Here is a 13,004-nt window from a genome sequence, read left to right on the forward strand (position 1 = left end):
ATATAATCTTATGCGGTAATAATATTTTGGTAACATGAAAAGAATTACTATTTCAAAGCCAGAAAAATTTCAACTTGTCAAAAACACATCACCAATAACAACTGAGTAATATAATATGAGTATGTAACTAAATAGTAACTAACTTTATTCTATCTTTTTATAAGTAAGCAGTAATTTTTTTCATTACTTTAAATGTGCTCTATAAATTGAAAGTAATATTATAACGAACCTTTTAACACCGAGCTTTAGATCGATGATTGTTGGAGAATTCAAAGTTGAGTCCTATAACAAATTAATTTGTACGGAGCAAGGAAAGACGAAGATTCCTTGGATTTCTTTCCCGTGTGAAGAATTTAGCGTCAGATATATGAAAACCTAACAGACATACTCGCTGAAGATATGTAAGTTTCCTTCTTATATTAGGCAGTAATCACTAGCCCGCTGCTCAGCTGACCAATGTACCTTATTGTTTGTATCTGAGTTGCATTCAGTTACTCTCAACATTCCTCTACATAACCGTTGTTTTCGTGATCTCATTTATGGAATATATAAGCCATCTGTCAACTTCCATTGCGCGTATACGTAATAACCCTACCTCTTCATTTGTCTGTTATCGCTCTAAATTATTGTCAATGCTTTCTGACTAGAAAATAAGCTCCATTTTCTAAAAACTAAGACTACTCAGCCTCCAAATTTCTTCTGATTACTAAGATAAGATAATTAGCACAATGATCTTTATGGTCAATGCCTGGAGGCTTTATTATTTATTTCTAAGATGTGGCTTTTGTGGGTTAAACTTCTACACTGTGACTTTGATGCTTTCCACCTACCGGGCACTAAAACAAAAAAAGGGACAAATAATGTCTGAAAATTGAATTATGCAGTAATAATAGATGGCAGCATTGTGGCACCTAGAAGTATTGGAAATATTCTGTTAATCGACAAAAACCTGAAGGAAAAATACGGACAGCCATACTTGATAACTATGAAATGGGTACTTACTTTACTTTAAAATTACTTTAAATTTTAAAAAATAAATTAATCCAGTCAGCCATTTTACAATGTATAAAGGAAAGTAAAATCAAATTATTAAACTTTTCAGTTGAAATAAAAATATTATAGAATAAGTTTCTCAAAATTTTAGGTTTTATTTATTTTTTAGTTAAAATATATGCAAATGTTAATATAATACGAGTATGCAAATGAAGTTAAAATTGCTTGGCGATTACTAAGATCTCACTTTGCAAAAAACAGCGACTATACACACACTTAATATGCAATATAAATCTTTAAAATGGTGAGTTCTTAAGATTTAGAGAAAATTTAAATTATTTAATTATTTTATTTTCACATTTGTAGTTAAATTATTTTGACGCCTTAAGGTGTAAGGTGAGTATGGCTTCTAGTGACATTTACCTAATTAATTAAAAAAATTATGTAGCTACTGTAATTTTTGAGAATTATAAAACAATTTTAAATGATTTTAATTATTTTGACAAAATTTTCTAGACTATTTAAGAAAATTAAAAGTTCGAAATTGGTTAATTAATCTGATATTCATTAGAAATTCAAGTGCGATATGAGAGACACTAATGACATTCAAAATTAAGCTCTTTATGTTTACTTAATGTGTTATTTGTTTCCTGTTTCCTAGAGTGGCAAGTAGTTTTATAGAGTTTAGCTATTTTACTGAAAGGTTTTCTTTAATATATAGAATTTATTACTTTTATTAGGAAGTGGCATGGTGGAAGCAGCTACTGTGTATGAAGCACTGATTACAATTGTTGACCTGGAACCAATTCTAATTGGTATCTGGAAGGATTGTAGTAAATATCTAATCTATTTTTTGGAATACGTTATATGATATGACCAGCACAATACTTAAAAGTGAGTTTGATTAACTGAATAATTAGTATTGAGAACTCAATTATTGAACCGTCACATATACTAAGCTGTAGGTATGGGAATATTTATTTGATATATGAAAAAATAGTTTATATTTAAAAAAGCTCAATATATTTGAACATTACACTTGCAGTTATAATAATTTTTAATATTTTTTTTATTTATTTAAAATTATATATTTCAGGTATCTGTAGTGAATGACGCGTCTGTTGAGTTTTACGGCCTATCACCAAGCGCAAAAGCTGGCGGGATATATGAAACTGGAAAAGTAATATAAAAAACCCGCATTTCAAATGAAATAATTCTTCTGAAAGAAGAGATTGTGTTTTCAAATTTTTCGTACATAAATGTTGGTTTATTCCCACCAACTATTAAATATAATTAATATAATTAAAAAAAATAACATATGTGACAAATTAGCTTTTTCATTTCTTATTGGATTATTTTGTTAACAAAATTATAGCAACGAAATCATTGAAATCTACATTATAAGTAATATGAATTTTATATTTATAAAGAAGTTGTCCGGCTCACAGTTAAATCCAAACATAATTGACGTCTTGATGGAACAATCTTAGGCTACAAATTAGTAGTAGAGCGGATGCATACCTACGTTACCTAATTTGTTGGATTTTGAGGTCGAAATACACCTATTTTGTCTTATCCCATAATCTATAATGAATTTTGAATACACATATAGTATGTGTATATTAAACGTCAGCAATGTAGTTATTTGTTCTAATACATATGTAGAACTGAAGTGCTAGAGAGCGCGGAGAGAGAGAGAGAGGAACTACACAGTTATGTTCTCTAGATATTACTCTATACATTTCTCTAATGCCAGCACCATCTCATTCAAATGTTATCCATGTTACATCTTACAATATTGGATCCTTAAATCGTCATCTTATATGATGTATTGCAAATATTTCAATGTTCACCAATAAAAAGAATTCAATATTTGGAATGCGTTGATAAAAACGTTCCCCACTGCAGTGTGGAATAATTGTAGAATGCAGATGTTATGTGAACTAAAAATACCACTTTGAAAAAAATTTGTTAATGAGTTTAAACATCCTTGTGGGAAGAACAGATGAAACTTCCGCAAAACTGACATTTATTTTATTTTTACCTTTTGTTTTCTACTTGACAAACTTTAAAATTTACTTCATTTTATCTAACGAAGTTCGCTTTAATTAAAAAAAGTAAAAAAAAAGACAAAAATTATCTGTCATTCTGTAATTCACAACTGACATGTTGTCAATTTTTATTATCCACAGTTAATTAACTCTTCAGTACTGTGAACAATACTTCTTCGTTCTGTTCATAATTATGCCACAATCCATTTTAAAAAGTTTTAATTTATTTTAAAGCCCAATAGGCTCAGTATTTTACCAGCTACTGACAGATTTTCTACAACAATTCAACATGCAATAAATCAAATTTTACAATGTGTTAAATGAGTTATTTCGTGTCTTCTCTTTTAAGGCAAATTAAAAAATGGCAAAACGGCAAAACGTCAACGTTAACAAGCAAACTTCAATTAACCACAACCGATTATAACACTTACCCGGGAATTCCGCCACTTTCCATGTGGTTAGCTAACGTAACATCATTTGACCACACATCAAATTGCCACTTAACGAGACCCAGAACACCACAATGTACACGCCCAGTGTGGATACCGACACGCATATTTACATTAACGGCCATAACCTCACGCACCAGTCTGCGGAACAAAATCCAATGGAACACAAAGCAAGTAATAATAGAATAAAATTAATGAATTTATTTTGTTTTAAAGATGTTAACGAACTTTTAAATAAACGAAAAAGTCGGCTTTAAATAACTAAAAGTATGCAACAAAAATACAACATTAAACGTTGCTACTTACGCTATGGCATCAATCATATCTAAACCCATTTCAACGGCACAATGTGCATGATCCGGCCGGGGTTCGGGTAATCCTGAGACACAATAATAACAGTCGCCAAGCAGCTTAATACGCAAACAATGATGCTCAGCAGCCAATCTATCAAATCTAGAAATCAAAAAATCTATTACAATTTTTTTCCTTTTCTCATTTTAGCTCAGCTGTATTAAAAGGGTTTCCTCTTTTCTTACTTAAAGAGGGTAAATTATGAACTTAAAGAAAAAAAATAAAAAAATTGTGCATTATTGATGTGCTTGTGTTGTCGTGTATGTCATGGATTAACAAGGTTAAGATGATTTCTTGTTTACCCTTTGTCACGCTCGTCGTGAATGTATTTCGAGTCCTTAGAGTCATACGACTTATTTTTAGCACATAATTATTTAGCAGAAATTAATCCAAAAGTTGTGTTAAGTAGCTAAATTAGCATACATAAATCCAGGGTTGTTTAATGTAAATCAGTTTATCCGGAACTCACGAACTCAGCGAGTACTGGGTTATTTATTTATTTATTTTATTTTAATTTTCCTTTTTATTTTAATTAATTTTATTTAAATTTTAACAATTGCCTTTCAGCAGCGCAATTGCATACGCATTTTAAAACATTTTTTATTTATTAATATTAATTATAATTATATTCTTTCAATGACAAAAAATCTGTTAAATATATGAATGTAAGCGGATATTGCGAAACTTATAATGCGGATATTAATTCATTGGAATTGATAATGTCATGAGATTTAAGCAGCTCCATTAATATTATTTATTTAAATTATTTTGGTTTGTTTTTATATTATATTTTTATTTGCAATTTCATGACTTATTTAATGAATAAATTGCAATTTTATCTGTATTTAATTATTTCGTTTTATTTTTTTGGCTTTATTCGACTTGACTTACCTTGCAAATAGCTCATTAAGTAGTCTTACTAATTCCTCTGCAGTGCATTGATCCGAAAGACTGGTGAAACCGCAAATATCTGCAAAAAGTATGCTGAAAAGAATTAAGGTAAAGTAATTACAATTTTAAAATTATCTCAGAAAGGGTTTAACAAAGTAAGTGGAAGTTCTTCAAATAATTAATTTTAAAAAGTTTATTGCAGTTGCAATATTACAAAGTAAATAATTCATTGCACCAAAAAAGGATTGCAGCATTATCATGCAAGTCCTTTAATAAAGTTCAGGAACTTAAACTTGTGGAATTACTTGGTTTCTTTTAATGAACTAAAATAATTCACAAAGATTTCAATTTGAAAATGACAACGACAAAGTATTAAAGATTCTTTGTTCTCAGAATTGTTCAATTTTAATTAATATTGTTTTCATAATTTTAAAATTTACTCAAAGATTATATTCACTATAAAGACTATAGAGAAGTCAAAGAACTTAGTACTACGACATCAAACTTTGTAATCTATAATACAAAACCTTATTACTTTTCAATATTTACTATACCAAATACTTTTTTTATTGTTTAACTTTAAAGGACTTAAAATAATATCAAAGTGATAAAGTGTAAAAAAAACTGCAATACGCGGTGGGTTGTATAGAATTATCTTGCAATAACGTTAGAATTTATATCCGTTGACATGGATTACAGAAGTAATATGAAAATACTTTTTATCTATCAACATACAGAGCTTTCTAGAAAATAATCACTCACGTTAAATGTATCCTACTAAATTGTCTATCTAATACCCACAACTTGAACATTTTTACCAACAAAAACATTATTTATTGTATTTATTGTATTCTTTCTTTCTTCATACCCTTTACTTATCTGCACTCTTTCGTAAAAGACATATCTCAACTTATAATATTGTAAAGTAACTAAAAATAAATCAAAATCAATTAATAGTCAATTTTAGGTGGAATTGGTTGGCATGAAGTTACCAGTTATAAATTTTCAGGTCACTATTGATATCAGCAACTTTTAAATTCATATATATTATTTAGCAAAAACTGCTTAAAGGTTCATATTTCTATATTTTTAAGTTATGAAGACAGACAGATGTTTCTGAAAGTACATTTATAAATAATTTATTCTTTTCTAAGCATAGCTTTTTTATTGTTTCAAAACAATATCCAACCCAACCATATAAACAAACTATGATATACTTTTGTTATCCGCCAACCGCCATTTTATTCTTTTCTTAGTACAGGGTTGGTAAATGAGTTTTCAACTCAACAGGTTAGTTTTTTTTATTTACTGAGTATTATATTTTAACACAATAGTTGCAATCAATATTGATGTTAATATATATCTTTAATTTAAAAGAAGACGAAACCACTTCACATATACGAAATATATGACAGAATATTAAAGTATATGGAAAATGCAAAACAATTTAATCATGTCTAAAATAAAATATACAATAGTTTCGCAAATGAAAATTTTTTAATATTTTATTCAATTCAATTTTTAATAATAAATTTCACTCAATACATACGTATTTTTCATGAATAAATAATCAGACATAACTGAAACAAACGCTTCCGTACAAATTACAAAAAAGTTACGTATACGACATGAGTGTCCGTTACTACACAGCACCCAGCTGCTACACTTTAAAGCAAACGAATTTTTAATGAATTCAGTGACACCTTTGTAAAATTAATCAAAAATAAATAAGAATGGCAAAGAAAAATAGTGAAAGAAATTTCACTCAAGGAAATCAAATATCAACAGCAGATACAGTGGAAATGTTTTATCGATAATGGGATTTTGTGACTTTTTGACTTATGCTGATCCCGCTTAAGATATATGCTCTCAAAGTAATTTAATACAAAAAGCTGAAGGGAGATGTACCGAAATAAAGGCAGCAATACAAGCAAAAGCAAATATGTGCAATAAAAAAATCCGAAAGGACATGAAACTTGCTATCAACAAGTTAAGTTGCCTTTAAGGATATTAAACGTGAGAGGTACCAAGCAAGAGATGATGTTTGTGCACACTTGGTGAATGGCAAACGCTACTCCAACGAGTAGTGTGAGTCTTTCAACAAAACTAAGGAAGGTAGCTTTCCAGTAAATTCGTACTTCACTTAGAATGCATGTAGCGATAAATTTGTGTCTCTTCACTTCTCTGGCATTTTGTTTTTTGCTAATAAGAATAGGATTTATTGACTTTGCTTGTAAACAGAAGCGGCTACAGAAAGGAACAAACGCTTACCCTGACTTGTTGTGAACACATTTTCGCACTTATTTCCGTGCTCACTTTATTTGTGTCTATTAGCAGTGACTCAAACTCAAACTCAAAATCAAACTGAAACTGAAACTCAAGCTGGAATTCAAACTGAAACTTACCTGACGTTGTCATGTCGTTGTATATAAATCTTGTGAAATTGTGTATCTCGTGGCTGTCCTGCGATGTCATCTTTCATTTCCATGGCAACATGCCGCGGCAGCACCGATAACAAAAGACGTTCCTGTGCGTGCATATAAGGACATACAAAAAATATTTAGTATGTAAAAAAAAAGGAATGAAAGAAAAAATATTTTAGTACAAAGATACGTGGAGTCAGAATGAAATCAAATGATCTGAATAAAATATAATGAACAAAGCGCCTGAATCGGTGTGTGTGTGTGCCCTATAAAAGCCTGTCAATAATTCCTAAAAATGGCAAAAGTTGTCTAACTTTTTCTTTGCATATTTTGTGCTTTTAATGCGTTGACTCCCATAACACCTGTGGGTATACGAATTTTTTCCTCAGAGTTGGAGGCACTTGTTAGCTCCTCATAAGCTGATAACAATCTTTGTTGTACGTTGAGAATGTAAGTTAAGACGTTTTAAGTACATTTTTTCCTCATTTCATTCAAGTTTTTGCAATTCTGTTCGAATTATGTGTATTTCCACATTCAACATTCTTTTCCCCAACTCCTGGAAGCAATCTTCACTGATTTCTTGTTTTGATTGTGTCTCGCTTCATTAATGTTTTGATTGAGTTTTAATGGATGTGCTTTTCTCCATTGCTTACATTCTGGAGTATTTAAATGAACATTAAATTTATTAAACACAAATTGTTTTCTGCTGTTTTTGTGGTGTTGCTAATATTTTTCATTAACATATTTAAAATGATTAAATATATAATTGGTTTTTTGCTTTCGATTACATTTGAATGAATTAAGATTATAAGAAATGAGAAGCTAAGAATACATACATAAGGAAGCGAAATAATTCATTACAGAGTACATACAATTCGATTTAATTCTTTAAATCTCTTAATACTGATTTATAGTATTATTAAATTTAAATTGATTTTAATCATATTTACATAAGAGAAAAAGTTGAGTGGGTGGAATGGGATCAATATAGCGCCAAAAAAAGATAATCAGTTAAAAGGAACGTATTTAATAATAAAAAATGAAATAAATATTAACCTTATCATTCTTAAAAAGATATGATATAAATAGATCATTTCTGAACATGAGAACAGTATAGCTATATAGAAAGAAAATTTCTTGTAAAGACCATTTCTTGTAAGACCATATTTAGTGCTAAAAAACGGAATGGAGATAAGACCAGTAACACGACATACAATATGTTTTCTGAAAACTGAAATAAGACTTGTTTACTAATAAAAAATTTTAGTATTTAGTAATTCAGGCCAGTGTTGTGAAATAGAAACTTTATTACTGGTGGAAATAAAATTAAAAAGAAACATATAATTACGTAAAAATCAAAAAGTATTAACACCCACATTACGACATAGGAAGATTTAGGAGCTGCTGCAAAATGGAAAAATTTTTAGTACTGAAAAAGTAATGGGAGTATGACCAGTAAAGCGACAAAATATATTTTCTGGTAAATCTGATATTTTTTTTTTTTTGTGAAATCCATTTATTTTATTACAATCTGTCAGGTATGAATGACAATAAGTAATATATATAATTATAAATCGTAATAATAATTATTACGATTTGATATAAAATATATTTAGTACTAAAAAAGTTTCAGTATTTAGTATGTTAGATTAGTATTGTAAAATAAAAACATAATTATTGGTGGACTTAAAACAAGAAAGCAATACATTTTTATGTAAAAATATGAGGCGATCAACAATTATATTGCGACATAAGAAGACATATGAACTCATATATAAAGAGAACTTATTTAGTACTTAAATAAAGAACGGCGAAAAGTTCAGTATAGCGAAACGAAGAGAAAAATGTTTAGTACTAAAAATAAAAAAGCGATAAGGCCAATATAGTAAAATAGAGAGATAGCCTGGTGGAACTAAAATAAAAAAGGAACGTATTTAGTACTCAAAAATGGAAGGGGATAATAAAAACAGTTTAAAAAAAATGCAACTTAATTTCGTTCTAAGAAATGAGGTCTTGCTACAAGACCAGTATAGCAAAATAAAAAGATGATTCCTGGTGCAACTAAAAAAAAAAAACATATTTAATACTAAAAATGGAAGGGAGATAAGACCAGTATATAAAAAAATAGAAATAGAATTTCTTGTAAAACTAACTGCTGTAGTACGATACATTCATATGATAAGTGGCATAAAGAAATTTTTTTTTTCAAGAACTACAGATAAATACAAACAAATACTTCAATGAAAAAACTAAAATTATACATTTTTAATTAAAAAAAATTGTATAAAAAACTAAATACATTAATAATTGTACATGGCAAATGTTTAACGCAGAATATTTCCTTTTAATTTTATGAAAATTATTGATTTCAACTTTCGTTGCCAAGGTAGATCGAGTGTGAGTACTTATCTTGACCCTCGCCTTCGTTCAATTGAATGCGTCAGACTGCACGTAAAAGCCATTTTGAAGGTAAAAAATTATTGATTGCATTGTTTTAAGCAATTTTAATTAAAATTCAGTTGAAACCATAACAAAAATTAAATACTGAAAATATATTTTTCATTACTACAGAAGAAATATACATTAAAAATGCTACTCCGTTTTTGAAAATAATCTCACTTTAGTAGTGAAATTTGTATTGCTCACATGAAATCTGTGCATTCCCGCACGAATGCATTTAAGCGCTCAAATGTAAAGCAGAGATAAGCTCTATTAAACGCTAGGAAACTGTGTGGCTTACCCACATATTTTCGTATATTTATAGATCTACTCCGGATATTGAGGTTCTAGGTTCTCGTAAAATACTAAGAATTGCACAAAATGTGTTGAATGAAGACAATGGCAAAAATGTAAATTCAATGCTAATAAGACAACTCTGTGTTCTGTGTTCTTAATATTTCCTTTGGGTGCGAGTGTATGTGTGCGTTTGTACTTGACTCATACGCTGTGTGGTGTTAAATATGTAAATGTGTTAGTTTCTGTTAGTTACAAGTGTAAACTCACCTGTTGTTGGTTTTCTCGTTGTGTTCGCAAACGTGCCTCAATGCACTGCCTTGTCTCAATGAATGCTTTGCGTTGTGCTTTCTCCTTGGGCCAATGCGTGTAGATGCCAGTAAGATTCGATAAAAATAGTGCTAAAATTGTGCACAATAGCTGAAATAATATGCAATATCAGCAACTGTGTTCTATTCAAGCACTATTTGAGAAGATTTTTATGGTTTTCAATTATTTTTTGTTGTCTCAATATTCAAATGTAAATGATACAAGCATAAAATAAATAAAATCCCTTATATTGAATATGTAAAAGAATATTGTATAAATATTTAACAAGTTTTATAAGTAAACAAGCAAATATCATTGTATAAAGTTTAATGAAGACTTCATAATCATAGTTTCTTAATAACAATAATTTTTTTTATTTGGTAATAAATTTTTATATTTTTATTTATTATTTTATGTTCAAACTAACGAATTTTTATTATTGTTAAAAATAAAAAATTTAAAAAAAAAAACAAGAAAGGACAGATTTATTATAGAATAGTTATACTGCCGTAATTAATGCACTGATGAGTTGTTAAAACAATGAAATTAAATTAAAAATTATTAATTACTATATCAAAAACTAATAAATTTTTAAATTAAATAAATATTCAACAGTACTGTATTTTTTAATTTAAATATTTAAATCAAACTTTTATTTAATTTAATGTTTAAACGTACACAATTTGATGTTTCTTATATTATTTTATCTCATAGAATTGATGGAAAAAATTTGAATTCCAATCGGTGAAATTCTTCGAAATATCAGTTATGTATAAAACACTTAATAAAATATTTAAAAATTTCCATTTCATAAAACATCTACACCTATAAAAAAAAACTACTTGAATTCTATTTGCAGCAACATTAAATATTTATAAAATTATTTAAATTTCAAAATACTTTGAATTTTCTCTCAAATATTTCACATCCTACGCACTGTTGCATTTTGAAAATGCTGTTTGGCATTCTATAATGACACATAACACATTTCTGCAAAAAAAAAATATACTTTATGGAGTACATGAGTAACGACAATCTATAAAGCCCGTTCAAGTATACACATACTGTCTCACAAATAATAAAGACGTCGTAGAGTACATATGTATGCTATTGCCTTCTACACGTGACAACAAGTTTGATGTTTCACAATACAATTATTACGGCATAAATAACTTAAATCCAATAATAACACAAAAGTTACACAATAAATAGTAGTAAAAAAAAGTAGAAATAGTTCAATAGTAGTAAACTCACTTCTTGCCATTTTATTTTAACTTCATCATAACGTAAACTGGTGTAAATATGAGTGAAAGATAGTACCATGCCTCCCACCAGTGCCTCACGTAGACGTAAAGGTAGCATAGTGTATGTCATATAGATGAACACAACACAACATGAACTGCCATTAAAGGATTTGCTGCAAAGAAAAAAAAAAAGAATAGAAAAATGAGAGTAAATCAAGCAAAACAGGAATGTCATATAAGTGCGTTCATCGACTGACAACTAACGAGTATTGAATGGGATTGGGAACGAGAAATAAGAAATAAAAAATATGGAAAGTTTAAAAATACCAAATAAATACAGAAATAGAAAATTGATATTATTTCCGTGTTTTTTCGTTAATAAAGAAATTAAAAGTATTAAAGAAGAAAATTTTTACTACTTATTATTGAGTTAAATATAAGAAAATTAATATTTTATTTAATAAAATTAATCATTACTAATAAGATATTATTATATATTATAAATTGTTATATATTTATTAATTAAGGATATTAAAATATTTTGTTTTCGTAGTATAAGTGAAAATAAATTTATTAACATATAAGGTGTTTCCATTTAATCTACACGTATTTTAAAGGTGTCAACTTAAGGAGGAGCTGAAAAGCAGGGAGCATCTTTTAAATTTTTTCTTTATAAAGTTGGACACGATGTTCACTAAACAAATTTTATATGTTAAAACTAAACATAAAATATGTATGTTACTTCATAGAAAATATCTTTAAGATTTTAAACGATTATTAAAAATGTGTAAAGAGAGAATAGGACAACACAGAGGTAGCGTTCAAACATTTTATTGAAAGAAATAAAAAAGTATTTTGTAAGATGGGGATCATTTGATGAGAAAAACTTCGCATGGAGAATTTCCTTTTCTTAAATGTAAAGCATGATAGAGCTAAAACATAAAGTCAGTTAACCATTCTACTCAAAACCAAAAGAACTCTTAAGTCCTGAACAAAGACGGGTTACTGCAACCTTAACTCGAATTTCTTACTTTAAGAAGATCAGTCGTTAGGTCTTTCCTTCAAGTCAAAGTAACTAGGTGTGCTTTTCGACTCCAAACCGAATTGGAGGAGTAATTTTGAAGAAAAAACTAAGAGACGGACTTCTACTAAACCTTTCATGAATGATGGGGATTGTAATACGGTAACAATCGGTAACAAGGTAACAATAGTATATGATATATACTTACCATTTAACAAGGTCATATTCCTTAGTAGTTTATTGTTTAAGAATCATAATGAAACCTAAACAGTGACTAGCGTGGTTACCTTAAAAACTTTAGTTTAAATACCCCAAAAAGGCTTAATTATGACACTCCTACCACTACAAGTGTTCGTTCAAGGCTGTGCTGCCAGAACTGCTCTAAGACTACGAGAGTCTAAGGTAAAGAAATCGACTAAAGATGTATACATTACAATTTTAAATTAAATTATTAAGACATTTTGTGGCCCAGTATAGTTTGCTCCAGCTACAGTAGGAAATACTTCTAAGTAAAATAGGGTTTAATGAATTTTTTATAA

At 28.6% G+C, this 13,004-nt stretch overlaps 1 protein-coding gene and 1 long non-coding RNA gene across 2 annotated transcripts; one reads left to right on the forward strand and one right to left on the reverse strand.

Moving 5' to 3' along the window:
* Positions 1–1,116: 1,116 nt before the first annotated feature.
* Positions 1,117–1,658, forward strand: LOC119671992. Its single transcript, XR_005251859.1, has 3 exons — positions 1,117–1,297; positions 1,360–1,389; positions 1,510–1,658. It is a non-coding gene; the product is annotated as an uncharacterized LOC119671992 (long non-coding RNA).
* Positions 1,659–3,295: 1,637 nt separating this feature from the next.
* LOC119666879 (adenylate cyclase type 5-like) lies at positions 3,296–11,588 on the reverse strand. Its single transcript, XM_038076157.1, has 6 exons — positions 11,455–11,588; positions 10,162–10,311; positions 7,141–7,262; positions 4,736–4,828; positions 3,800–3,946; positions 3,296–3,634 (listed from the first exon to the last, which is right to left on the reverse strand). Exons 1-6 carry the CDS (start codon positions 11,572–11,574, stop codon positions 3,472–3,474), a joined length of 795 nt encoding a protein of 264 aa, XP_037932085.1. The 5' UTR covers positions 11,575–11,588; the 3' UTR covers positions 3,296–3,471.
* Between the last annotated feature and the right edge of the window lie 1,416 nt (positions 11,589–13,004).

This window comes from Teleopsis dalmanni, chromosome 1 (genome assembly GCF_002237135.1).
Source record: "Teleopsis dalmanni isolate 2A chromosome 1, ASM223713v2, whole genome shotgun sequence".
In the NCBI taxonomy this organism is placed as follows: Eukaryota; Metazoa; Arthropoda; class Insecta; order Diptera; family Diopsidae; genus Teleopsis; species Teleopsis dalmanni.

What these genes read in the sequence shown, in the direction of transcription:
- LOC119666879 (XM_038076157.1), bottom strand. Translation starts at nt 11,574, where the DNA reads ATGACATACACTATGCTACCTTTACGTCTACGTGAGGCACTGGTGGGA. An exon ending in TTAAAATAAAATGGCAAGAA is followed by an intron (nt 10,312 to 11,454) that starts GTGAGTTTACTA and finishes ATATTATTTCAG; the next exon opens with CTATTGTGCACAATTTTAGC. An exon ending in AACGAGAAAACCAACAACAG is followed by an intron (nt 7,263 to 10,161) that starts GTGAGTTTACAC and finishes ATGCACGCACAG; the next exon opens with GAACGTCTTTTGTTATCGGT.